General features: G+C 45.6%; 2 protein-coding genes across 13 annotated transcripts in view; both read right to left on the bottom strand.

Moving 5' to 3' along the window:
- Window positions 1–19,575, bottom strand: part of AUTS2 (activator of transcription and developmental regulator AUTS2) — a 626,497-nt gene that overhangs the window by 460,820 nt on the left and 146,102 nt on the right. The window lies entirely within an intron of this gene.
- On the bottom strand, window positions 9,516–13,045 carry LOC144584086 (uncharacterized). Its single transcript, XM_078379423.1, has one exon. It carries the CDS (start codon window positions 12,431–12,433, stop codon window positions 10,034–10,036), a length of 2,400 nt encoding a protein of 799 aa, XP_078235549.1. The 5' UTR covers window positions 12,434–13,045; the 3' UTR covers window positions 9,516–10,033.

A 19,575-nucleotide genomic window follows, 5' to 3' on the forward strand; every position in this document is an offset into this window, starting at 1 on the left:
AACGTCCTAGGGCCAAATTCGCAGTGAAGATGTGGGGCTTTGCCTTCCAGGACTTTAACAGCAAGAGTTCACAGGTACTTTGCATGCACATTCATTGAACACGCTAACAGAGCACTTTTCAGAATCTGGTGCTCAGCAGAAGCTGACACTCAGTTTTGCTTATAAGGATGATTGAGACAGGGGTTTATGTTTGTGTTACCTCACCTTTCAAAAATCCTGGTTAGAGCTTTTATCAGTGTCTTTTTAAAAAAAAATTTACTGTTTCTTTCCTTAATGATTCTGCTACTCTTCTGCGAAACCTACAAACTTGCAAACTTCTGGGTGCGCTAATAATCCCCTTCTATTTCTTTCTTGTTTCCTCTGGCCACCGTCCCTTGTAGGTCTGAACAGTCCTTCCACAGCCACCCACTGAGCCTGATGCTTGACAACTCCGATTTCCAGATCAACCTTATGAAATACAACCCCCAACCTCTGGATCAGCAAGGGTGCCCTCTTTTTAAGCCAAAGGCTGCTCTCCCTGAGACCCTTTGTGTTGGTCTTTCACAGTTGTTATCTCTGCGGCATTATTTCAAATATTTCATTTAATATGACCTCCCGCCACCCCCTTGACAGAAAGTCTCCAGATCAGAAGAACTGGATTATAATGCACTATTCAACTCAGCAAGCCATTGCTCTCTGAAGACAGCGATCGGCTTTGGCTCTGCCCCATGTTGCCATGTCGACCATCTTGCACTCCAGAAAGCTCCCCATCTAAAGATGACGTTGACACAGGGCACAGGGCGAGGAGCAGTGATGGATGCCAGAACTGACAGCTTTGCTTTGTCAAGGTAGCACTCAGTGAGTGTGTCAGGGCTGCCCGTCAGCCAGAGAAACTCAGCAAGGACCGAGATGACAGCTTCTCCCCTTCTTTCATCAACCAACGTGACTGGGTGACCTTTTCCCATTCCAGCAGCTGCTGGCCTCCTTGATCTGATCATGGCAGAAAATCAGTCCCTTGGGGGCGGACTGTGCCCTTTTCCTAATTAAACATATATATTTAAAAAACGGGCAATCACAAAATTGCCGTCCTGCATCCTTTCTGAAGTGTGGTGTCTGGAAAAGAGGAACAAAAGTGGGCAAAGGGGAATAGAAGAGAAGTGAACGGCGGAATGCGTGGGCAGAATGCAAAATGAGAAGTGAGGTGGCAATTCAATGCAAAGCACATAATAAGATTGTAATCTCTGTTTATCAGGAAAAAAAACCCTCAATTGGAAACCTGGCCCTGCAGCTCACCAGCTATGGCTGAGAAGGAACATCATCTGAACCTGCCTTACAGTGAAGGACAAAGAGACCCAGCTGATGATCCCAATTAAAAGGAATTGTGCAACTTCTGTCTTTTTTTTAACTTCCTGTATTTGGAACAAAATTTGGATCAATTGTCTTTTTTAAAAAATGGAATAGAGTGCAAAACAAAGAAATAAACAAAAACAACCTGCTAGATGCTTTGCTCTTGTTGATTTAAGATTTTTCAACTTGTCTCAATGAAAAGCCCTCAGTCCTGTAAGATTCTTGGCCTTAAGGTGAGTCAATATGTGCTTTTTTAAAAAGAAGGGTCTCTATATAACAATGAATAATCATGTGCTGTCAAGTCAATTCTGACTTATAGAAACCCCTTTTAAGGGTTGTTTTTTGTCTGTTTGTATTTTCTGGTAGAGAACAGCCAGAAGTGGTTGACCATTCCCTTCATCTGGGGGCAACTCTGGGCATGTGCAGCTTGCCCAAGGCTGCACAGGCTGGTTCTACTCACAAGAGGCACCATGGGGAATTGAACTCACAACCCTTTGGCTCTGCAGCCAGAGACTGAAGTAATTGAGCTATCCAGCCAGCTCAAGGTCTCTACAGCTTGTGCTAACTCTCTGTGACAAACGAGTGCTCTTTTTTTCCTTTTGAGAAATAAAATGCATATCCGCACGGACTAATTGCGGGAAGTAACACTGAAGTCCCTTCTGATCATTCAGCTTCTTCCAAAGCCCATGCAAGAAAGGAGCAACCATCATCATTTTGCGGAAGCAAGCATTATTGGTATGAAAGCATCAATTGCATCGAAGTGTTATTTTGTGGAGTTCTGTTTTCATGATCCTTTTGTCTTGACAATACCGCCACCAAATATTTTGCCCCCTCAGAGGACGAAGGAAATAATTTTGCAGTTTCTCTCATCCTTGGCTTCAAGAATGAGAGAGACAAGGATTTATATCCCTGGTTTGAAGCTCCCATGGAAAACTTGAAGCTGGATCAAGGATGAAGCCAAGAGAACTAGAAATCACGGTAGCATCACTTACCTCCCAAAAAGATAAGCCAGTTGTCCCTATTTAATCCTTTGGGAACATTGGACAATTCCTCTGAAGAAGAAAGCCTCCAGAATAGCATCATGGTAGTAGCATCAGTATCAACCCAGTCATAAACCCACAACTAGTTTCCCTGAGGGGAAATTCACTTGCAGGTCAGACATGCTCCCCAGAGGGGAAAAAACTTGCTCAGAGCTATCTAGTGAGATTACAACTAAATAAAATAAAATAAAAGGTCTTCTCAGCAAAGATACTCCACTATACAATGTTGTTCACTCCACTTCATGAAGTTACTATGTATTGTCCTTCTCTTGCTACAAGCTTCATGGGACAACAGGACAGGACAGCAAAGATGGTAAAACAGATGTTCAGGGGGGCATATGTCACTATATGGATTTTCTGAAGAGGGTTGACCTTGATGACCCATGGGTCCTTTCTAGTTTAAGAATTACATGATTTGTCTGGAATTTATTTCACACATATGCAGAGAATAGGAGAGGTTAGGTATTTAGGTATAAGGTCTATAGGTATATATTTAGGTACACAGAGAGACTTAGGTATATAGGTTTCCTTAAAATATACATTATTTGCAAACATTTTCTCCATTCTATGCCAATGTACACCTTTTTGTACACTTCTTACTCTGCAAAACTTAGAGAAATGTAAAAAAAACAACAACACACAAAACAACCCACAGATAAGTGTGTTTTATTTCAGTCTTTATTTTAGGAAGTGCAAATTAAGTTAGTTTGCATTAAAATGAAACCTAAGGACTAAATCCAGTCATAATCCCAAACAGATTAGACCCATGACATTAATAGGATTGATTAAGTCAAGAGTTACTTAAGGCCCATTGATTGAGTGAGTCTAGGTGGAACTAATAACTGGAACTGGAACTACCCCCAAATAAATTTCATCCCATTGAGGCTCTTGACTCAATTTTTCTCCTTTAGTGCTCGAACTCAGTTCATTTCAAGAATGATTCAGCCAGCCTTGGCTCAGGAGGATTATTTAGTTTAGCCATTCTGCTGCAGAGTCATAAAGCACACCAGAAAGGAAAGGGTACCTGAGTGGTTCTTCTAGCTAAGAACACAATCCTAACTAACCAAGATGGCTGAGGGGTAGTTTTGGTAATAATAGGCTAGCTAGAGTTATGCTGAATCCAAACTGCCCAATTTAAGGATATTGCAAATTACTTTTGGTTGAGAATGATGGGTATAAAAATGGAGAAGGAAGTTACTTAGTTAGCCTAGTAATCTCTTAGGAGATTGCTGTGCTCATCTGCTGACTAAACTGCATATCCTCTAGAAGTACGCTGAAGTTCTGATAGAATGAAAGTATTAGCTTAGGATAGCTAGTTTTCTCGTTTTCTTGTGGATTGTTCTGAAACTGCTTTTGCCTCAAAACCTTTTTGAATGCTTGTTTGCTCCACACCCCTCCCTCCCTCCCTCTCTCCCTCCCTCTCTCCCTATCTACCTACCTATCTCCCGCTCAGCTAACAGGATAAGAGGTAGAACACAAGCAAGATATTTAGAACATGGGAGAAATAGCAAAGAGCTCCCACCATCTGTCTACTGAGCTTGAAAAACAGAAACAGCTAGTGGAATATCCTGCAAGATGCCAACCCTGTAAGTGACAAGATGGGAAATGACAGCTAACAGATTTTCACTCTTCTAACAGCAAAAGAAACACACAGGCTTTGGTCTCAAATTTGAAAACCTCCAGATGCTACCCTCTTCTCACATTTCCATATCTTTGTTCATACAACATCTGATATGTTTTTTCCTCCCTTTTTTAAGAGAGGGGAAAGGGGAGGGGAAATGCTCCACAGAGCAAATCAAGCACATATGTTTTACTGCTCAAGAGCAGCAGTGCCAGTCATCGCCAGTGGACCTGAATCTGAGAAAGGGCCACTTTTGCAAGCTTTTCTTTCTTAAAAAGAAGGCTATCTACCACTTTGGATGGGAACAGGAGGAAGGAAAGATTTTTCCTGTACATAATTTGAGTAAACTGAGATACTGTCTTTGTAAGAAAGCAAATAAGTAAGGCACAGTTTGCAGTAGCTGAGGTCAAACATCACAGTAAACCATGGTTTATTGTGATCAGAATAGGTCTGTGTAAATCTTGGGTATGGGTTTTTTTGTCTAACTGTTTCTTTCTTCCTCTAGTGTGACTGTGGGGAGAGTGAAATGGTTCTGTCTGTCTGTACACAACACCTAAGCTATGGAAACAAGGCCAGTGTGTCAACAACACCGACTGTTATAAAACAAGCCAATGTCAAGTCATGAGCTATGAAACCATCTTACAAACCATCGTTATTGGTAAACACAGTATGCTACGTTCAGATGACTCAGAAAGCCACAATTAATCAAGTATGGAAATTGAAATGTACAAACGCCTTGTTGTGGCCATGTTGGATGAGGAAAAGGGGCGACGTACCGTATCAACATGAACCCAAGGCTTATGAAGAAAATTCCCTTGATGGCAGCTGTCACAACAAACTCCCAGATTTTTGTCAATGGCATAGGCTGCCTTGGAAGGTCATGGCCTTTTCTTTGTTGGACAATTTTTCCATGGCTCTCTGCCAGCGATGCTCCTCCTGTTGATTTCCTGCTTCAGCAGGGAGCTGGACTCCATTACTCTTGGGGTTCCTTCCAACTCTATACTTCTATTATTCTATGACGCCCCACGTCTTTATTTCCAGCGTAGTCCTGTCCCCTTGGCATCCTCAAGTTGCTACATAAAGATGTTCCAGCTGGCACTTCAACTGGGAACCGGGCTTTGATCCCCCTTCCACCTTTGCCATGCAAGCAAGGGAGCCACAATGAGGAAGAATGGTGCAAAAAGATCTTGGCTTCTACCTAAAATTTCAAGCAGAAAAGCTACACCCATGCTCCTGCTGAGACTCCAGTGATGTCAGGGAATATGATCCTGTATCTGGCTTGTGGTGTATGACTGCCATAGGGGTGCATTCACTCCCCTATGCAGTCAAAAGCATGCGTGTGTGCGGACACACACCTCCGTTATACATTTTGGAGGTGGGTGCTCATTGCTGCACAAGAGGTAGAAAAATGTATTCCAATATGGAAACTTCCGAAAATGGAAACCTTCAGTTCTGCTCATGGCTGCCCCATTAGAAAACCTCATTCGTTGTGTAGACTGCCTCATCCTTCCAGTCTGGGTCTACTGACTCAGATCTATCATTAATTCTTCCTGGATAACATATGCTTCTGTAAGAGTTCCCTATCCTGAAGCCTCCTGCCCTCCCACCCACTGAGCTTCCCGGCTTGGTTTGTCCCTTGCTTTCATGGCCAGCTTTGCAGGCCTTGGCATCCAACAGACTCCCTAGCTATGACTCCTGGCAGCAATGGCTTGGCGCGAACTCTTTCATGCAATCACTAGTTCCTGGTTTCAGGCTCCTGGCTCAACTCTGCCAGCTGCCTAAAGCTCATCCCTGACAAATGGCCCCTTTCCTGGGATTTGGAAGCTGGCCTTTTGGTTACACAGGGGGGAAGGAAGATCAGAGGGTCTCCAGAGACCGCAGCCTGTAGTGCATGTCAGAACATTGCAGATGGGCATAGCGAAGAGCAAGGAACCAACATGTTCCACATTCTAAAACACCTGGCAACTGGACTAGAGTCTACTGCAGAGTGCCTAGAGGTGAGGGACATTAACAGATGTTAATTACATAGTACATTGTTTCAAATGGCAAGTCATAACAGATTAATGAGGATAGACATCGTGAAACAGCTTTCGTTAGAAGGCTGGGTGCATAACAGGATGAAAATGCTTCAACCAGAGTTAAGACTCATGTTGCCTTATATTTCACAGAGTTTTAGACACACACACACACACACACACATACACACTTACACTTTAAAGCATCACACATGCAATTTCTCAAACTAGTCTGTTCTAGATCCCAGGAGAACATGATTAATCACTTAAAGCATATAATCGTTATATGAAACATTGAGAAATTCTGCCTTCCTCAACTCTTCTGAATAAAAATATGCTGAAAAGAACACAGAGTTCAAAGCATTCCAAAATGGACGAGTGATGTTAGGTGTTGTTGTCTGTGTGTCAAAATTTGAAGCAAAGTAACACTAGCACACACACACAAAATCTTGCACCAATCTGTCTGCAATTTTGCAGGTGCAACCTTCTCCCAGGAGACTAGGACCACTGCATATTTCATCCAGTTCTGACAGAAAGTACAGTAGGACCCCTGCATCCACGAGATCAGTATCCACTGATTCACTTAACTGTAGTCACTTGTGGTCAATGAAACTGGATGACCTGAAACCATTTAAACTGTGGCAGATCCATTCCTTGGGTCTGGGACAGGTTTTCAGAATGCCTAGAGCAAAGGAGCACAGAGAATCTTCAGCAGGATTCATGCTAGCTCAGGGAGGAATGAAAGTCTAGCACAAAAAAAGGACAGGTTACTTACCTGTAAACATGGTTCTTCAAGTGGATTCTCCATGAATACACACTAATGGGTTAAGTCAGCACTTGTGCTGGCCTCTCGGAATCTTCTAGAGCTGCAAGAGAAAAGTAACAATGTTCAGGTTGCCCTGCACTGAGCATGCTCAGCCCGCCAACGGCTCAGTTCCCCCTGTCCGCCATGTGAAGAGTTGGAACCCAGAACACTCCTCAGTGACGGACAAGTGGGGAGGCCGGGCGGGACGTGTGTATTCATGGAGAATCCACTTGAAGAACCATGTTTACAGGTAAGTAACCTGTCCTTCTTCAACGTGGTTCTCCATGAATCCACACTAATGGGTGACTAGCAAGCACACTTACAGGATGGTGGGCCGTCACTGAAGCAGTGAAGTCAAAACAGCCCTTCCAAATTTGGTCTCTGCTTTAGCCCGAAGGTCCAACTTGTAGTGGGTAACAAAGGTAGAAGCATTGGACCAAGTAGCAGACCAACAAATTTCTTGGATGTCGATTCCCCTTAGCAGGGCTGTAGATGTAGCCATGGCTCTAGTGGAATAGGCTTTGAGACCTTCCGGCACAGGTTTCTGCAGCAGTTCATATGCCAGAGAAATGGTAGAGACTAGCCACCTGGAGAGGGAAGAGGAGGAAGCAGGAGAACCTTTGCGGGGCCCATAAAAACATAGAAACAGTCTGTGGGCCTTTCTGAAATCTTTAGTCCTGGTGACATAATAGGCCAGTGCTCTACGAACATCTAAAGCATGGAGCATGCGTTCAACTTCCGTAAGTGCATTGGGAAAAAGGGTTGGTAAAATCAATGGTTGGTTAACATGGAAGGTAGAGACAACCTTAGGCAGAAACGTGACATCAGGATGAAGGACAACTTTATCCTTAAAAAACTGTAAATAAGGAGGATCTACACGTAGGGCAGCTAACTCACTAGCTCTCCTGGCCGAAGTAATGGCCACCAAGAACAGTGTCTTGAAGGACAAGAATTTCAAGTCACAAGAGGCCATGGGTTCGAAAGGATGCCTCGTAAGACAATGCAAGACAGTCTGTAGCGACCACTGAGGTATTGGTCTCTTAGCTGGAGGCCGCATGTTGTCAAGTCCCTTGAAAAAGGCTTTAAGGGTTGGGTGAGAGAACCATCTGGATGACTCTGAACCCGTAGGTTGAAAAGCCACTATGGCCGCCGCGTAAACCTTCAGCGTTGACTTAGACAGGCCGAAGTCAAAAAGATGCCTAAGGTATAACAGTAGAGTTGATAAGGCCACAGGTGAGGGATGTAGGCCACGTTCCTGAGCAAATCTAAGAAAGTTTCTCCACTTGTAGCTGTAAAGCAACTTAGTGGCAGGTTTCCGTGCCTTGTCGATGACCTCTGTCAATGACGGGAAATCCTCCACGCAGTCAAGTGGAGTGCATCGAGGTCTGGGTGAAGAACATTCCCCCCGCTCTGAGTGAGTAAGTTGGGTTGCAATGGAAGTGTCACCCTGTCCACTGACGCTTGAGACAGAGTGGAGAACCACGGTCGACGTGGCCACCAAGGGGCAATTAGTATTGCTTCTGCCCCCGTCTGTAGTAGTCTGACTATGACCCTCTGAAGGAGTGGCAGAGGGGGAAACAGGTAGATGAGGCCTCTCTTCCATGGTACCATGAACGCGTCTCCGAGGGAGCCTTGTCCCCTGCCCGCGCGAGACGCATAGAGTGGACACTTCGTGTTGTGTTGCGTCGCAAACATATCCACCAGTGGATGTCCCCACCGTTGGCAAAGGGTGGTGAACACCTTTTGGTCCAGTTGCCACTCGTGGGATTGGAACGGGCGACGACTGAGTTCGTCCGCCAATTGGTTGTCTGATGTGGCCACATGGATAGCCACTGGAAAAATGTGCCTCAGGTAGCACCATTCCCAGAAATGTACTGTGAGAAACAGCAGAGACTTGGACCTCGTGCCCCCTTGCTTGTTCAGGTAGTACATCGTGGTGGTGTTGTCCGTTACTACCTGCACAGCTGTGCCTCTGAGAAGAGGAAGAAATGCCCTGAAGGCCTTTATCACCGCTAGCATCTCTAGATGGTTGATATGCAGGGATGCTTCCTGCGGGGACCACAGAGCATGTATCTGGTGATGTAGACAATGGGCTCCCCATCCCATCGGGCTGGCGTCCGTTGTCACCTGTATGGTGAGTTGTAGAGGACGAAAGGGTCTCCCGATTAGCAGATGTGGAAGAAAGAGCCACCACTGTAACTGCCTTGCAAGTTCTGGAGTGACCCTGAGGCGCTTGTGCTGACCGTCTGCCACAGGGTTGAACAGGGCCATCAGCCAAGATTGTAGGGAGCGCATTTTGAGCCTCGCATGGGGCAAGGTGGCCGTTGTTGAGGCCATGAGGCCTAGCAGGTGTTGTGCTAACTTTGCAGATACTGTTCTCTTTGGCTTGAACCTTAGAACTGCTTTTCTTATTTTCTGGGCACGTTCTGGAAGTATGAACAGGCGGGCTTGCACAGCATCCAGCCTGGCCCCTATGTAGTCCATCACTTGAGAGGGTCGTAAATGAGACTTCTCGTAATTGATGGATAGGCCTAAGGCCTGTAGGGTCTGTAGAACTTGATGAGTGTCCTGGTAGGCTTGGTGTTTGGACTTTGACACAATCAGCCAATCGTCGATATATGGGTAAATTTGAATCCCCTGGAGACGAAGATAAGCTGCCACCGGGGCCATACACTTGGTAAAGGTCCTTGGGGCGGTGGAAAGGCCGAATGGGAGAGCTACAAATTGGTATATGGTGTCCTGGAAGATCAGTCGAAGGTACTTTCTGTAGGCCTCGTGGATCGTTACATGAAGGTAAGCATCCTTCAGATCCACCACTACAAACCAATCTCCTTTCTTGAGCAGGTGGACGATCCCTTCCAGAGTAACCATCCGGAACTTCCGAGGATTGAGGTAGGTGTTGAGATCCCTCAGATCCAGTATGGGTCGAAGACTCCCGTCTTTCTTTGGAACAGCAAAGTATCGGGAGTAGAACCCGTTCCGGATGTCCCTGTAAGGTACCTTCTGGATGGCTCGCTTCTGTAGCAGAGTGAGAATCTCTTCCTCTAGGACGGGGTCGAAGGATGTATGCCTGACCCATCCTAGAGGAGGCAATTCTATAAACTCCAGGCGGTAGCCGGAGCTGATAATTTTCAAGACCCAGGTGTCTCGAGTGATCTTGTACCAGTTCTGAAGGTAAGGAGAAAGGCGAGTCAGATGGTGGTGGATCCGGACGCTGACTGGGAAGTCAAAGGTATTGCTTGAACTTCCGGCCAGAAGGCTTGAATGACTGGCGTTTGCTGTGTGTCTTGAAACTAGAGGCGGAGGAAGAAGCCTGAGAAGATCTTGCAGGCGGTTGTGGCCTGAACTGGCGATAAGTGGAGGTTGTACCCTGCTGGTACGACTGCTGTTGAGGCCTGGTACGCCACTGAGGTTTTGAAGGCCTCGGCTGTTGCTGTATGGCATAAGATTTTGCTGTTTTCTTACTCTCGTGGAGGGATTTCAAGTTCTCATCTGTTTTCTCACTGAAAAGACCAGTGGCATCAAAAGCTAAGTTCTTAATCCTGGCTTTAATGTCATCCATGATGTTGGCAGACCGTAACCAGGCGTGCCGCCTCAACGTGATGATAGATGCCAGATTTCTAGCATTGGCATCCGCCACATGCCGTGAAGCCAGACGTTGGTGCTTAGACACAGTCTGTGCCTCAGCATAAGCGTCAAGGCACACCTGCCTGATGTCTTCTGGTGCCACTTGGAGCGCTGGGAGCACTCTCGCCCAGAGTTGTTTTTGATAAGCCCCCATGGCCACCAAGTAGTTGAGGGCTCTGAGGGCAAAGGTGGTCATTGAGTAGAGCCGTCTTCCGAGCACCTCTAGGTCTCTACCTTCTTTGTTAGTTGGCGTAGGATGACCCTTAGTGGGCAAACGTCCCGCACTAGATTCCACCACAAGGGAATTAGGGGCTGGGTGTTTTAGAAGGCACTCTGTCTTTGGACCATGGACCCGATACATGTTCTCGGTCCTCCTGGAAAAGGTGGGAGAATCAGCTGGATGGTCCCAATAGCCAGTGATGAGATCCATGAGTTCTGGCACATAAGAAAGGCTAACTGGACGAGACCTGTCCTTGTGAATGTCCCCAAAGATGAGGTCATCCTCACGAGAAGGAGATTTCTCCACCTCCATCCTCAAGGTAGCAGCCATTCTTGCGACCATCTGAGGATAGGACGAAAAATCCTCCGATGGAGATGACGGATGGATATCAGCCGCATCAGACCCCAAAGGTTCAGCTGGTACCGGTGTCTCCAAGGAGGCATCTGATGTACCTTCGTCCTCGTGTTCAGAAGAGGAAACCGAATCAGGTGCATCCTCCTCCTCCAAAAGCCGAGGGGCGACAGGCTGTGGTATGCCCTCTGTAGGCTTGGGAGGTTTAGTGGGTAACGGTCTACTCGGGCTCGGCAAGGGCGCCGAGGGCTTGTCAGCAGGTATCGGCGTCGGGAGACCGTGCTTGGTAGACCGACCCTCTGCCGGAGTAGCGCGCTCCTCGTCATCTGGAAGAGGGCGCTTTCGACGTCGACCCTTTTTTGGAGGCGGCGTGGTAGAAGTAGACGAGGAGGAAGAGTAGGTCCTCTTTCGTCGACGTCGTCGGTCTCTCGACGTGGAAGAGGAATCGGAAGTATAGTCTCGTTTATGCCGATGCCGGCGGCGAGACCTCCGTCTCTCACGGCTGTCATCGGAGTCCGATGAAGAATAATCCCGACGTCGATGTTTCCGTCGCCTATCGCCATCCACAGTACGCTTTCGCTTGCGATGGCGCTTAGGCTTCTTAGGGATAGTGTCCTCCTCGGTCTCGAGCGTTGGGCGTCGAGGAGGGACCGGTACATTCGGCTCCCCCGGTCTACTCGGGGAGGGTGTCGGAGACTTAGTAGCCAGCGATCCCGGTGTAGACGACCGGGATCGAGACGCCTGCCCAGGTAGAATTGGGCTCCGAGGCGCATCGGTCAAGCCAGAGATGATTTTGTCAATCTGGCTTGCCGTGGGAGACCTCTCGACGACGACCAATGGTTCTTGTCGTGGAGGAAGAGAGGCTCCAGGCTCCGACGCGGACTCTCGGTCTCTCGAAGAGTCCTCCAGGAACGGAGAAGGGAGTGAGGAGGAGATGGGAGGCACTACCAGAGTAACCTCCTTCGATGTCGATGCTCCCTTCAGCTTTTGTTTCTTCTTTTTCAGGTGTTCCGGCTTCGGTGGAGATATGGAGCCAGTCGACGCTGAGGTAAGTACCTTTTTGGACGAGGTTTTCGTCTTGGACTTGGCTTTAGCCTTCTTAGGAACATCCATAAGGGTATCCAATGAGGTGGACTGGACTACCCTGATCTCTGACCGTACTGAGGAGGAGGATTGGGCTACCTCCATTTCCGATGGTTGCGAGGCCGATAACGTTTGCTTCCAAAGGGAATACCTAAGACGTTGCTGCCGAGCCTTCAGAGTCACCTTAGTGAATCTTTTGCAGTGTCGACAGTTGGAGACCGAATGGGATTCTCCAAGACAGTACAGGCAAAGAGAATGTCCGTCCTGGAAAGGAAGTTTCCGGGAACAGGCGGTACAGAGGCGAAAGGGTCCTCTCCTCGGGGATGGTTTGTCCTTTGGAGGCATAGACTAACCGGTAGATGGAAGTAGACCAGGAGTCCCAAGTAGCGGATCGTTTGCTGGGCTTGGTAGAGGTCGGTAGACTGGGAGTCTCGAAGGCTATGGAGCTTTTGACTGACGTAGCGAAGGGTAGTAGACCAGGAATCCCAGGTAAAGGAAGGTAGGCCAAGACGCCGGATACCAGAAGATTGAAGAAATCCGGCAGGCGCGTGGCGCCCCGCAGGTGGCCAATTACCGTTGATTGGTAAGTCCAACTGGCGCGTGGCGCCTCAGAGGGTGGCCTAAGAGGCCAAATAGGCCAAAAGAGGAGTAGGTAAAGCCGCCAGAGGCAAAAAACGAAGTCAAATCCAGTCCAAAGTCAGGGCAACAACAGGCAGATCAACGATTTCCAGTCCGGTCGAAATAAAACACGAAAAATAGCCAAAATACAGGAGCTCAGTCCGAGAGGTTCCAACTTTCACAAGCGGAAAAAAGGAACTGAGCCGTTGGCGGGCTGAGCATGCTCAGTGCAGGGCAACCTGAACATTGTTACTTTTCTCTTGCAGCTCTAGAAGATTCCGAGAGGCCAGCACAAGTGCTGACTTAACCCATTAGTGTGGATTCATGGAGAACCACGTTGAAGAAGTTCCGCACACCATTGAAGGATGGAATTAAATATAAACTACTAAGCTCCACATGAATCTAGAATTTTATTTTTTAGGAGGCTTAGGTGTCCAGAAATAACACTCATGATGAAGGTGGCAAGCATCAGACCATAAGGTTCAAAGCACAAAGATTGCCAGAAGGTGAATATGTTTGACACTACATTGCAATAACCACATGCATACAACTTGCATTCTTCTTCCAAGTGTCCTGGATGTTTATGTCTTACTCTGCCTATTTAATAAATTAAACTTTAAAAGCATAGTACAGTATTTATGATGTGTCTATTCCATGGACCTGGATAACCCAAAGCAGTTTAAATTCTGGCAAATCCATTCCTTGAATCCAGGCCAGGTTTTCTGAATGCCTCCAGCAAATGAGCACAGAGAATCTATGGCAGGAATCATATTAGCTTTGTAGAAAGGCTGGGGGGGGGGGGGCGCGTTGTGGTGGAAAAAAGTTCCTCTTCCCATACAAGTAAGGAATTAATAAATCAAATTTTAAAAACACATTTGCTACATGTTAGCTACTAGAGTTTTGTCAAGACAACAAGCTGGTCATCACAAACACTCTTTTCCAACAAAGCAAGAGGCGACTCGAAACATGGACATCACCAGATGGGCAATACCGAAATCAGATTGATTATGTTCTCTGCAGCCAAAGATGGAGACGCTCTATACAGTCAGCAAAAACAAGACCTGGAGCTCTGATCATTGGCTTCTTATAGCAAAATTCAAGCTTAAACTGAAGAGAGTAGGAAAAACCACTGGGGTAGTCAGGTATAATCTAAACCAAATCCCTTATGAATACACAGTGGAAGTGAAGAAGAGATTTAAGGAACTAGATTTATTGAACAGAATGCCTGAAGAACTTTGGATGGAGGCTCGCAACACTGTACAGGAGGCAGCAACAAAAACCATCCCAAAGAAAAGGAAATGCAAGAAAGCAAAGTGGCTGTCCAATGAGGCCTTACAAATAGCAGAGAAGAGAAGGGAAATAAAATGCAAGAAAGATAGGGAAAGTTACAGACAAAGCTAACAACAAGACCAGTGGAGGAGATGGCATTCCAGTTGAACTATATAAATCTTAAAAGATGATGCGGTTAAGGTGCTACACTCAATATGCCAGCAAGTTTGGAAAACTCAGCAGTGACCAGAGGATTGGGAAAGATCAGTCTACATCCCAATCCCAAAGAAGGGCAGTGCCAAAGAATGATCCAACTACCATACAATTGCCCTCATTTCACACACTAGCAAGGTTATGCTCAAAATCCTCCAAGGTAGGCTTCAGAAGTATGTGGACCGAGAATTCCTAGAAGCTGGATTCTGAAGGGGCAGAGGAACTCAAGACCAAATTGCTAACATGTGCTAGATTATGGAGAAAGCCAGAGAGTTCCAGAAAAACATCTACTTCTGCTTCATTGACTACGCAAAAGCCTTTGACTGTGTGGACCACAGCAAACTATGGCAAGTCCTTAAAGAAATGGGAGTGCCTGACCACCTTATCTATCTCCTAAGAAATCCATATGTGGGACAGGAAGCAACAGTTAGAACTGGATATGGAACAACTGATTGGTTCAAAATTGGGAAAGGAGTATGACAAGGCTGTATATTGTCCTCCTGGTTATTTAACTTATATGCAGAATACATCATGTGAAAGGCTTGATTGGAGGAAACCCAAGCCAGAATCAATATTACCAGAAGAAACATCAACAACCTCAGATATGCAGACGATACCACTCTGATGGCAGAAAGTGAGGAGGAATTAAAGAACCCGAGGGTGAAAGAGGAGAGTGCAAAAAATGGTCTGAAACTCAACATCAAAAAAACTAAGATCATGGCCACTGGTCCCATCACCTCTTGGGAAATAGAAGGGGAAGATATGGAGGCAGTGACAGATTTTACTTTCTTGGGCTCCATGATCACTGCAGATGGGGACAACAGCCACGAAATTAAAAGACGCCTGCCTCTTGGGAGGAAAGCTATGACAAACCTAGACAACATTTTAAAAAACAGAGACATCACTTTACTGACAAAGGTCTGCATAGTCAAAGCTATGTTTTTTCCAGCAGTGATGTATGGAAGTGAGAGCTGGACCATAAAGAAGGCTGACCACTGAAGAATTTATGCTTTTAAATTGTGGTGCTGGAGGAGACTGTTGAGAGTTCCCTGGACTACAAGATCAAACCTATCTGTTCTGAAGGAAATCAACCCTGAGTGCTCACTGGAAGGACAGATCCTGAAGCTGAGGTTCCAGTACTTTGGCCATCTCATGAGAAGAGAAGATTCCCTGGAAAAGATCCTGATGTTGGAAAAATGTGAAGGCAAGAGGAGAAGGGGATGACAGAGGACAAGATGGTTGGAAAGTGTCATTGAAGCGACCAACATGAATTTGACCCAACTCCGGGAGGCAGTGGAAGACAGGAGGGCCTGGCATGCTCTGGTCCATGGGGTCACGAAGAGTCGGACATGACTTAACGACTAAGCAACAACAAAAAGCTACTGTATGTGCTTTTCAGTATCCATGGGGGAGTTGAGTATCAAAAAATTTGGTCCATCACCTACACTGATCAACTAAATATAGAGCTAAATCAACGTCAGGCATTTAAAATTACACTCATTAAAAAAATCAGGAATCTATGCATCATCTTCAAGTCTTAGCAAAATATGATGAATCAGGTTCATCCCAGGTTATTCTCTGGATACGTTATTCCAAACCAGTAGCACTTGCTGAATATTTTCAGAGGTTCCCTATACGGTACATTTAGCTTTGAACCTTTCCAACTACCTTTCGGCTACATCTCCAGGCCTGTACTTATGGAGGGATAACAATGCCTCCATAGATGCATCAGCACTCCTTTATGTTGACTGAAGAGCTTGTTCAATGATCATCCTAGTATCAAGGGTCAACAGATACTTAAAAATAAGAACTATATGGGATCGCACCAAAGTCCAACCTAATCTAACCTTGCAATCTGTTCATGAGACACTGGATGTGAAGGCAGCTACACTCGTCCTGCTTGTGTTCTCCAGCAACTGATACACAGAAGCATACTGTCCACAATTCTGGGGGGAATATATATTCCCCATGACTAGTAGCCACTGACAGTTTTGTCCTCCATAGATTTGTCCATTCTGCTCTTCAAGCTGTTCAAGCTTGCAGTCATCACATCATCTTGTGGCAAGGTCTACTAAAAAGACCAGGGGTGGAACCAACTAGTCAACCCTACTGGGATTCACCATCAAAAATTACTAGATGTTTTACAGCGTTAAGTGTGCACCTTCCAAGTATAATTATTATGCAATTACTGTGCTGATACCTTATTTATACCATTTATTTCAGCTCTTTAAAGCTAGTTGAGTTCAGTGAACTGTGGGGAAGGAGAGAAGACAGTAAACTTAATGCACTGAGCAGGCGGCTGGACTCGATGGCCTTACAGGCCTCTTCCAACTCAATTATTCTAGGATTCTAAGAAACCTAGGGTTGTTATTATAGCTACATTTCTCTGCTAAATACTGGAGAACCTGTACAGCAAGGAACTTGTTTTCCTCCCAAGGAGGAGCATGTGCCTCATCTGTGATAGATCAGAAAGACACTCCCAACTGGAAGCAATGCCAGCATCTGATTCACATAGCAGTACCTGAAGTACAGAAAGCTTATTGAGATGAACAGGACCTGTAGAGGAAAGAGTCACCAAAGCTGTGGGAGTGGTACTAAGGGAGGAAACACTGAAGTGGAAAAGGAGCTGCCGACAGATGCTACCTGTGGCAGTCAAACAGTGAAAATTCTTAATAAATATCTCACTGTGCTTAAAAAGGAAGACAAGAGAGGAAGAGAAACATACTTTAAAAACATGAATACAGATGGTTCAGGGCATGAAAGACAAGGCATTGAGCATCAATTTCCTTCTTCCTTATTTCCCATTTTACAAGCAGAATCCCCAAGTCACCTTTCATTTCAGTCCTCCTGGCAGACCATATCAAGCTCTGGACTCATGAGTATTTGTACCTTAAAGAAAACTTCCATTGTGGATTTTGGGAGCTGTAGCCCTAAACATAAATTTATCCCACTCTTGCAATTGGTGCTGGTGGTCCGTCTGCTGCCTCCCCCTTGAATGAAGTGGGGAAAGGACCATGAGCTCCCAGTGGCAGCCGTGACTGTCCTCCAAGTGGCCACCTTGCCAAGAACCCTCATAAACCTGGACTAGCCCTTACAGCTGCCCTTCTCAAAACCAATTTGGCCAGTGTGCATCAGTCCATCGATGCATTGTCAGTCATAAGTTTCAGAATACCCCATTGTCTCTCCCCACCTCTACTTCTGGAGGCTCACGATACATAGCTATTTACGCCACACAAAAAAGCTTCCAAAACTGACATGGGAACAGCTGTGGTGAAAGACATATGGAACCATTCACAGGAAGAGTTCTACTCTCCCATAAACCACAAGAAAAGTCAATTTGTCCTGATTTTAGGAGATACTCTATAAGACACATAGCAAGGCATCCACAGAAAATAAGTGCAACATGCTAGAATAAAGGGAGAAGGGGAGACAGCCATCTGTTTCATATTAGGTTTTGGTTTGGACCTCCCCAAAGGGGGGGAAAGCAGTCCTACCTGCTCTTGTTCAAATTAAAAACTCTAATTTTCCAACAAGCATTGTAAACAAATCATTGTAGTTAATCTGAAGGCATCCTGAACTGATGCTTTTGAAATAGACTACTCCTATTCTTTCCAAACCCTTTGAATGTAAAGCATTCACTTACAGCAATACAGGGAAGATTAAGAGCTGGCAGCAAACACTCTGGTTTATTTTCATAAGAGCAGTGGACCACACAAGAGATATACAAAGAAATGACAGCTGATGTTTTTTGAGAGATGGGAGGAGAAGGAATGGCATGAAAGGTTAAAACGAACAAGTATAGGAAGAGACAGATTTAAACTTGCAGGAGATCCTCTGTGGCAGGGCAGGTCAAAAGCATGACCTTTCAAAGAGATTGTTAATCTTCATTATCAGATACTTTGCCACCTCCCTAAACTGATAGGACTACAGAGTAGCCTCCATAGGAATACTTCCTTTTTCAAAGGATAACAGTTTGGTGGATATGCATATCTTATACACACAATTATAGTGCAGGACATATAACAATGGGCTCAAGCTACAGGAAGCCAGATTTAGGGTGCATATCAGAAAAAAACTTCAACTGTTAGAGCAGTACAACAATGGAACCAACTACCTTGGGAGATAGTGACCACTCCAACACTAGAGGCATTGAAGAGAATATTGGACCACCCTCTGTCAGATCTGCTTTGACTTGGATTCCTGCATTGAGCAGGAGGTTGGGCTTGATGGCCTTAAGAGGCTTTTTCCAACCCTTTTACTCTAATGATTCTATGACACATACTGCAAGTATATTTCTTCTAGAGCCTGGAAGGGGTGCCTTTTTTAGATTACGAATCTCAAGATATGGCTGTGAGCATAGTCATTTGCTGTGCCTGCTTCTGGGGGCCCTAAAGGTAAAGGTAAAGCTTCCCCTTGACATTTAGTCTATTTATTTGTTTATTTGTTTATTTGTTTATTTATTTGTTTATTTGTTTATTTGTTTATTTATCAAATTTTATTTATATCCCGCCTATCTAGTCACTTAAGACCACTCTAGGCGGCTTACAACAAGCTTACAACATGTCCGACTCTAGGGCGCGGTGCTCATCCCTGTTTCCAAGCTGTAGAGCCAGCGTTTGTCCGAAGACCGTTTCCATGGTCATGTGGCCAGCCAACTAGACATGGAACACCGTGGTACCTATTAATCTACTTGCATTTACATGCTTTGGAACTGCTAGGTTGGCAGGAGCTGGGACAAGCAACGGGAGCTCACTCTGTTGCGTGGATTCGATCTTACAACTGCTGGTCTTCTGACCCTGCATTACAGAGGCTTCTGCGGTTTAACCCATAGCACCACCACATCCCTGATTCTGGGGGTCCTAGAAGGTGAAATTCAAATATCTTTACCTTCTCTTTCTGTAATACTCTTATATTATTCTAGCCAAAAAAGAGGGGGGAAAACAAATAAAAATGCCATTACTGTCTGGCTTCAATGACAATCCTGTCATTTTCACCAATGAGAGATTAAATCGACAAAGCGCTTTGGTTTACTTAATGTCCTTTAAAATTACCACTCAAGCTCACAGGAGAATTGCCAGTGGTATTGCAGCTTCCCATGGTTTCTGCAGACAAAGTACTGTTTTAGGTCCATAACTCCTAAATAGTTTTCAATCAATGGATACAAACATCAGGGTTTGTCAGGGTCAGCAGTCTGCGAGGAGCCGGAAACCAGAATCCTTGGAGAGAGCCTAGTCCACATGGCTGGAGAACCAAAGGACAAACTAGGAGGCACGGCTCAAGAGTAACTACGGAGCTCAGCAAAGCTGCCCTCTTACAATCTTTCCTGACAAGGTGTCTCTCATGTCCAGGTAAACAGATGGAGTCTTTCCAAGACTCTACCTGCATGG

Source organism: Pogona vitticeps, chromosome 7 (assembly GCF_051106095.1).
Source record: "Pogona vitticeps strain Pit_001003342236 chromosome 7, PviZW2.1, whole genome shotgun sequence".
Classification (NCBI taxonomy): Eukaryota; Metazoa; Chordata; class Lepidosauria; order Squamata; family Agamidae; genus Pogona; species Pogona vitticeps.